Source organism: Oryza sativa, chromosome 4 (assembly GCF_034140825.1).
Source record: "Oryza sativa Japonica Group chromosome 4, ASM3414082v1".
Classification (NCBI taxonomy): domain Eukaryota; kingdom Viridiplantae; phylum Streptophyta; class Magnoliopsida; order Poales; family Poaceae; genus Oryza; species Oryza sativa.
The window spans coordinates 24,977,201-24,985,688 of NC_089038.1; the positions used below are offsets into that span (position 1 = coordinate 24,977,201).

At 38.5% G+C, this 8,488-nt stretch overlaps 1 protein-coding gene across 1 annotated transcript; it reads left to right on the forward strand.

The window, feature by feature from the left end:
• Positions 1 to 389: 389 nt before the first annotated feature.
• On the forward strand, positions 390 to 8,488 carry LOC4336237 (protoporphyrinogen oxidase, mitochondrial). The gene is made up of 17 exons (XM_026024760.2): positions 390 to 651; positions 775 to 910; positions 1,490 to 1,555; positions 1,650 to 1,700; positions 1,789 to 1,845; positions 2,132 to 2,217; positions 2,622 to 2,658; positions 2,775 to 2,840; positions 3,134 to 3,174; positions 4,440 to 4,572; positions 5,247 to 5,435; positions 5,535 to 5,609; positions 6,618 to 6,744; positions 7,353 to 7,461; positions 7,545 to 7,619; positions 7,775 to 7,881; positions 8,138 to 8,488. Exons 1-17 carry the CDS (start codon positions 458 to 460, stop codon positions 8,242 to 8,244), a joined length of 1,656 nt encoding a protein of 551 aa, XP_025880545.1. The 5' UTR covers positions 390 to 457; the 3' UTR covers positions 8,245 to 8,488.

An 8,488-nucleotide genomic window follows, 5' to 3' on the forward strand; every position in this document is an offset into this window, starting at 1 on the left:
TAAAGTACTATAAGTGATAAAACAACTCATAACAAAATAAATTATAATTATGTAAATTTTTCGAATAAGACGAATGGTCAAACATGTGAGAAAAAGTCAACGGCGTCATCTATTAAAAACCGGAGGGAGTATTTAATCTTCTCTCTCGGACAAACAGTGCACCCTGGTATTTGAGCGGAAATTCGCATGAACCAAATTGTGGGCCGTATGCACGCCAAGTCTGGCTGACCAGTTGGGCCTTGGCCCGTGGAGTACAATACTAAAAAAAAAGGTCAAAACTGCGTGCGAAGCCTGTGGGTTTTGACCTCAAGCCTCCTCGGCGACTAGTCCACGCCTCCCACTCCCAGTCCACTTCTCTTCCTTCCTTCCTTCCCCACCGGCTCCGATCCGAAGGACGAACCCCGCACAAGACAACAAGTAAATCCCCATCCATAGCTATCCAAGAGCCCCAAATCAGATGCTCTCTCCTGCCACCACCTTCTCCTCCTCCTCCTCCTCCTCGTCGCCGTCGCGCGCCCACGCTCGCGCTCCCACCCGCTTCGCGGTCGCAGCATCCGCGCGCGCCGCACGGTTCCGCCCCGCGCGCGCCATGGCCGCCTCCGACGACCCCCGCGGCGGGAGGTCCGTCGCCGTCGTCGGCGCCGGCGTCAGGTGGGTGGGGAGCCGCGCGCGCTCTCCGTGGGTTCAGTTCTGCCCTAGGTTTGGGGTGCCGTGTGCGTGTGAGTGGGGAGGTTGTTTTTTTTGATGATTGATGAAATGGTTGCCTCTCTGCAGTGGGCTCGCGGCGGCGTACAGGCTGAGGAAGCGCGGCGTGCAGGTGACGGTGTTCGAGGCGGCCGACAGGGCGGGTGGGAAGATACGGACCAACTCCGAGGGCGGGTTCATCTGGGACGAAGGGGCCAACACCATGGTGAGCGCGCTTTGGTGTGCCTCGCTGCTTCTGTTTGATCACAATCTCGGGCTGTGTTGGTCTGCATTGCTGCAAATGCTGCTTCTGTATGTTTTGGATTGTGGCGCACTGGCGCTGCTGCGGCTATTTGAGGGCTGGAGCACACTAGCGAGTAGTGCTCCTTGGTGCGCAGGCTGAGGAAACTTGTGTTTGTGAACGAAATGCAAGCTGCTCACTAATGCAGACAGTTGTTCCTGCAAATGGAGAAGTGTTTTCTTCTGCATTCGTATCCCACAACAGACGTGAACCCTTTCTGCTATGAGCATCATTGAACACCGTTATGTAACTTATCATAGCCTGATTCGATTTCATTCACCATGATCTATAACTATTATACTTACCATATTAGTTACTTTGTACTACTCTTAGTAAAATAAATAAATTATTTTAATACTCCACTGACAAAATAGGTTAAGATTGTTTCATTGCTTGGGCACATGTGCAATACTAGTCGCATTTTTTTTACCTGCGTGCAAATCTTATCATGCCTGCTTGATTCAATTTGCCGTTCTCTCTGTAATTTAATTATTTTGCCTCCAGACAGAGAGTGAATTGGAGGCAAGCAGGCTTATTGACGATCTTGGCCTACAAGGCAAACAGCAGTATGTATGTGCTAATGTTATCTGTGATGGTTAACTGCTTTGAATGTCTTCTGTTTCATAATTTACACTGATATGTTTAATATTTCGATATCCTTTAGCCTAACTCACAACACAAGCGTTACATTGTCAAAGATGGAGCACCAACACTGGTAAATAGACTTTTCATGATATGATGCATTTTGTTTTGTTCTTCCTATAGTATGCCTCACTTTTGAATATATTTTTTTGTCACATAAGATTCCCTCAGATCCCATTGCGCTCATGAAAAGCACTGTTCTTTCTACAAAATCAAAGGTATGTAAGTTATTGAGTGCTAATTGCTACAACATATCATGACCTCCTGACCTATTTGCAACAAGTTGCTTGTTGTTTCCACTTGTCACTGATGGATTAAAATTCACTAGTGTAGAAACAATCATATTAAACTGATCACCGTGACTTGATTTACTTGTTTTCAGTTCACTATTACAAATTTGTACATTTCCTGATCTTTCGTGTTCAAGCTGTGTGATCGACTGATTGCAACCGTCATATTATATTACTGTATTGAGTTTAGTAAAACATGGTCTTATCTTTGCAGCTCAAGCTATTTCTGGAACCATTTCTCTATGAGAAATCTAGCAGAAGGACCTCGGGAAAAGTGTCTGATGAACATTTAAGTGAGAGGTGAGCCTTCATACTGATGTTATTTTGAGTTGTTGTAAACTTGAACCACTGATAATATAGTTATATGTTTTTTTCCTGTGTTCTTCCTTCATTCTCATGCCCTTGTGAAATACAAATATATACTTCATATCACACACTCCCTTTGGTCATTTTTCATGTCAAACTTTTAAAACTTTGTACATAAAATCAGTTCAATATTTAGATTGAACGCATGAGAAAGTATTTTCATAATATTATGATTTTACCATTTTTTTCATATACGTTGCAACAGAATTTAGTGGTCAAAGCTACACTTTGAAGACCTTATTGATGTCAAAAACAGCATGTTTTCTGACCAGAGAGAATACATTTGCAGTGTGATTTTTCTGTGTATATGTAGAGATAATCAGGTTTCTCTTTTGCAGTGTTGCAAGTTTCTTTGAACGCCACTTTGGAAAAGAGGCAAGTTCATTTTTAATGAAGAAATTTATGGATTGTTAAGTGAATACAATCAACACTTTGCAACTTACATGCCCATTATAATCAGTAGAGGGTAAGAATTTATAACTTTATTACAGGTTGTTGATTATCTTATTGATCCATTTGTGGCTGGAACAAGCGGAGGAGATCCTGAGTCATTATCAGTAAGTTATTATAACATGTCTCACTATTTGCATTTTCCATATCAGCACCTTTGCATTTCTACAGTAAATTGTAGTCATAATTATTTTTATGTAAATTGTGCGTATAAACAACATATGTGCTTGACTTTGTGATGTGTTCTTGGGGATGATAACTGATACGGCTAGAACTTTTGGGGGCTAATCTCCTTGAGCCGTATCAGTAAGTCATAACAATTCTCATTCATAATGATCAAAACATATCACCTTCTTGTGTAGAACTGTTCTGGTTTTGAGTAATATTTTCTTCTGTGCAGATTCGTCATGCATTTCCAGCATTATGGAATTTGGAGAATAAGTAAGTTTGTAGTAGTTTGTTTGGAGAATAAGTAAGTTTGTAGTTTGTGCATTGATGTTCATTCAAGATTTACCTTATCAATAATTCACTTGTCCACGTCCATATGCTCGTGCTATATCCTGTCCATTCAAATGTCAACACCGCCATGTGAATTTACTGCATAGTGCATTTTAATGATTTCATTTATCCTTGTTGCTTGCATCTCTTTTTTGGGCTCCTGCTGTTAGCTTGTTTTTGGTTCCTGCTGTTACCTATTTCTTTTCTATCATTTTTTCATTGGACAGATGGTGCTCTCAGTCCTTACTGCTTATTATTTGTTAACCTGATATGCACCTACTTGAAGTTAATGTTATGATTTTTAGTATTTTATAGTCATGGTATCATTAATACTTATTTTTGGCAATCGAAATTAAAAAAACATGATGTCAAAATAAAAAATCATGGCAGTTGAATGCAGTGGGTATATGTATCAAGAATTTAAGATCTTGAACATAAGTCCAATTGCTATATGTTCAATTCGTTGGAGCATAACATGATCTAATTTGTAAGTTAAATTTATCTGATAAACGATGGAAGGAAATTCTGGTACCACTCATGCAACTATACAAGCTTCAAAGGCTTCTTACATGTGGACCATTGGACCTAGAATAGAATCTAAATTTATTCATAAGTATATAATTTTTTTTCCTTCATGGGCCATGATAGTTAACTATATGAGCTTGTAGAGTCAAAATAGGCATAATTGCTTCTTTGGGTTTCCACTTAATTTACCCTACAACACTTCTATTGCAATAAATATGGTCAACAACATTTCTTTACGGTCCGTTTGGTTGGAGGGAGTTTTTAGGAGGGATTGGGAGTTTAGAGGGATGGAGCTATTAACTGTTTTGTTTGGTTGGGAGAGATGGGAATTTTGGTGGGATGGAGATGGGGAATTGAGGAAGGAACTCCCTCCTTTTCAATACCTGGGTAGGGGGTGGTAATTGGGAGGGAATTCCTCCTTTACTTTGCCTAAACAAATCTCAGCCATCCGTTTTCATTAATGACCTAATCTCCAACTAAACTTCCTGTCAATTTCCACCACCTCTGCCAAACAAGATATTGGGATTAAAAATCAAATTCCCATCTTAATCTCACCATCAATTCCCTCGTGTAAACTCCCAATCCCCTTCCCTCAAGTTGCCAAACAAGCCATTAGTGCCCAGTTATGTTCTTTGGTCATCTTCTTCATAATTTGTTGCTCCATGCACTTTCAATGCTCACAGGTATGGCTCTGTCATTGCTGGTGCCATCTTGTCCAAACTATCCACTAAGGGTGATTCAGTGAAGACAGGAGGTGCTTCGCCAGGGAAAGGAAGGAATAAACGTGTGTCATTTTCATTTCATGGTGGAATGCAGGTACTCCACAGATGTCCTGTAGTTTCTTTTGTCAGTGTCAAAGATATCAAAGACAGTGATAAACCCTGAACTTTAGTTTGAGCAATTCTACATGCCACTAAAAAATGCCGAATTCATATGTTGTGAATTGAAGACCTGTTATTTTCCTGCAACTAGGACATATGTTTAGTCGGTGAAACTTCATTGCTGCTTTAAGAAGTCTTACAGGCCAGAGAAAACTGTCTTGTTTTTTTTTTTTTTGATTTGATGTCCTGCTTTATATTTATGATCCAGCCAAGCTTATCCATCCATCTGCACCCTGATCCTGCCATAATCATTTTTTTTATCAGCCTGACATGAGCTTATTATGTTGCATAAGTTAGGTTGAAGCTAGATCGAACAAAAAACTCAAAGCTACTGATAAGTACAGGATATGCAACAGAAGTATCACACGAGCCAAATCTGCTATAAGAATAAAACATACCAAGAGCCTTAGACACCACTAAATAGTGTGAATGGTAGTGATAGCGAATAATCTCAGAAGATGACATTTTGGGAAATATTATCGTGTAGTATACTTTATTAATTGGGAGTTGCGATACTTGCCCTGCACGCTAAACATGCTGAAAAGTTTCACAGTTATACTACATAACATCTGGGTGTGTAAAGGTTTTATGTTGTTCATTGCTTTTCAGTCACTAATAGATGCACTTCACAATGAAGTTGGAGATGGTAACGTGAAGCTTGGTACAGAAGTGTTGTCATTGGCATGTTGCTGTGATGGAGTCTCTTCTTCTGGTGGTTGGTCAATTTCTGTTGATTCAAAAGATGCTAAAGGGAAAGATCTCAGAAAGAACCAATCTTTCGATGCTGTTATAATGACTGTAAGAAAAAAATTATCTGTATTCATCTCTTTAGAAGCTTGATCATTTGACAGCCACAAATTAAAATATTTTACCGTGTTTTTCTTTTTGCCCCTTTAGGCTCCATTGTCTAATGTCCAGAGGATGAAGTTTACAAAAGGTGGAGTTCCCTTTGTGCTAGACTTTCTTCCTAAGGTCAGGTTAGAATCACTCTTTTAGATTTAACAAATGCAGTGTTGCACTAGCATGTTCTTGAGAAATTTGTGCTGGGGGAAATTCCTCTTAATCCTTCAAATTGCATTTAATTTCATCCATTAGGTCGATGGATCCATGTCACAGAAAATATTTTGTTTATCTTCTAGATTTCTATTATATATGTAAGACTGTCTCTTAGTTTGTGAATTTACAGGAGTCAATCATCACTCCCTTGAATCTGAGCATATCAGCAGTTCATCAGCAATATGGTTTATTTGAGAAGGCAACGGAAACTATTGTTTCCAAAGGCCACTTGTTTGAAACTTTCACCACTGTTTTGAACAGTGTATTAAAGTAACAGTCATTTGTATAGCAGCACCTGGTGATTTTTAAGTAAATTTTCCATTCCCAATCAAAACAAGTAACATTATATGTTGAACATGTACTGAATTGAATATGGAACTTTATGCTGGAGATGCCAGACTTTATTTTACTGGCATGAATACACAATTATTGTAACAATGGTATTATTGCTTGGTTACTTCTCCGCTGTGAAGACATACCTTTCGTCACCTTTTCTTGTTTCCCATATTCTGCACCTTATGGGATTGTCTTCCACATGTTAAGATGCCTTGTAGTACCAGTTCCCCTATTATTTGAATGTGTTCTTCCTTAGATATATGTGCATTTGGAACGTGATTGGAAATACAACAGCAAACTGGTATTGTTAGCTGCTTGCCTGCCACAGCCTACATATGCTGCCATATTACAGAATTATGAGATAGGTGGACTTTGATTTCTGTCATAATGATTAACTAACTTGATATACTCAAACTATGCAGCTCCTAGCTGGTATCCTTAGAATTTATCGAGTATGCATAGAAGTCTACTCTTAATCCATATCTATTTGATGTACTCAAACTTGAAACTATGCAGCTCCTAGCTGGGCTCCTTAGAATTATCAAGTATGCATAGAAATCTTAATCCATATTTATTTATTATATGCAGGTCGATTATCTACCACTATCTCTCATGGTAACAGCTTTTAAGAAGGAAGATGTCAAAAAACCATTGGAAGGATTTGGTGCCTTGATACCCTATAAGGAACAGCAAAAGCATGGTCTCAAAACCCTTGGTAGGTTAATTCAGCTTTACACTTATATTTTATCCAGCTTGTAGCTGCTTATATTTTGATTTGCGAATTAAAAATTATTAAAACAGCCTTGAAAGAAGAAACCATGTTCGCTGTGGAGACTAGAAATTCCCACATTAATTGGGGAAAGAGAAATATTTACACCCTATGATTTTGGCAAGTGCAAGTTTTAATGGTTGAGATTGATGGATTGAATATATATCATATTTGGACTCAGTATGAACAAATACCAGATACATAAATAGATAGTACTAATTCAACATGGATCTGAACTGTTGATCAGACCAATTGAGCACTTGGTTGTAATTGCTCGCGGACTACACGCTTACTGCCTGACTAGGGTTCCATGATGATAAGGTTCGATTTTCTAAAATACTATTACAACAAGATGACTATTTAATAAAATTTAAAGAGAATAACGTATATAAAAATTTAGATAAATTTGGTGCACCGCGCAATTGCGCAGGTCACCCTGCTAGCTGTATTGAACTCAATATACAAATCAACCTTGCTACATTGCTCTACTTTTTCTCAGGTCTTATTTACTCTGATTTCTATTTATTCTAATCTATACATGTCGTCTTGTACAGGGACCCTCTTCTCCTCGATGATGTTTCCAGATCGAGCTCCTAATGATCAATATCTATATACATCTTTCATTGGGGGGAGCCATAATAGAGACCTCGCTGGGGCTCCAACGTATACTTCCATATTATGATCATTTATGTTTTGGTTGTTTTTTCTTTTCTTGCTAGATTTTTCTGATATATATACTTATGTAGGGCTATTCTGAAACAACTTGTGACCTCTGACCTAAGAAAGCTCTTGGGTGTTGAGGGACAACCTACTTTTGTGAAGTAAGTGATAAGAAACTACTGCCATGGTTTAGAGTATCTATATGTTTTCTCTTGTTGTGCTTGTGTTATGGTTTTCCATCACTATGGAGTTTTGAGGATTCATTCAGGTTTTTGCACTACCACTTGCGAATTCAATATGATGTTCTTTTACACAGGCATGTACATTGGAGAAATGCTTTTCCTTTATATGGCCAGAATTATGATCTGGTACTGGAAGCTATAGCAAAAATGGAGAACAATCTTCCAGGGTTCTTTTACGCAGGCAAGTCAATGAAGGCACCCCTATTGTACAAAAGAAATCTTAGATATTTGAAACATATTCCTGTTGATTGAGTACGTGAATAATTTGCTGTTTCTAGTAAGTCAATTTGGTATTTCTCATGCAACTTATGGGGCTCCTTGATTTGCTGAGAATGATGAGTTTCCTAGAGCAAGCCAGGAACTGTAATCCCAGCATGTAATACTTTACCTTGAAATTAACTTCAAAAAAATAATTGAAGCTTTTTCTGTATCTGTAGGAAATAACAAGGATGGGTTGGCTGTTGGAAATGTTATAGCTTCAGGAAGCAAGGCTGCTGACCTTGTGATCTCTTATCTTGAATCTTGCACAGATCAGGACAATTAGCATTTAAGGTATCTGACCTTAAGCAATTTCAGACAAATTTGCTCACTTTATGTAAATTGAAAAGGTTCACATGATTTCCAGTTTCATATTTTTCTCTTGCTATAGTATATCCACTCATGTAAAGATGGGAACATAGTCCTAAAAGACATTATGGTCGCTTGAGATGCTCATGTTTTTTTGAACAGTGATTCTTGACTTGTACTATTTTTTGACAACCAAATAAATTTCTCAATGTTTCCGAGAA

What these genes read in the sequence shown, in the direction of transcription:
- LOC4336237 (XM_026024760.2), top strand. Translation starts at nt 458, where the DNA reads ATGCTCTCTCCTGCCACCACCTTCTCCTCCTCCTCCTCCTCCTCGTCG. An exon ending in ACGAAGGGGCCAACACCATG is followed by an intron (nt 911 to 1,489) that starts GTGAGCGCGCTT and finishes TTTTGCCTCCAG; the next exon opens with ACAGAGAGTGAATTGGAGGC. An exon ending in AAGATGGAGCACCAACACTG is followed by an intron (nt 1,701 to 1,788) that starts GTAAATAGACTT and finishes TTGTCACATAAG; the next exon opens with ATTCCCTCAGATCCCATTGC.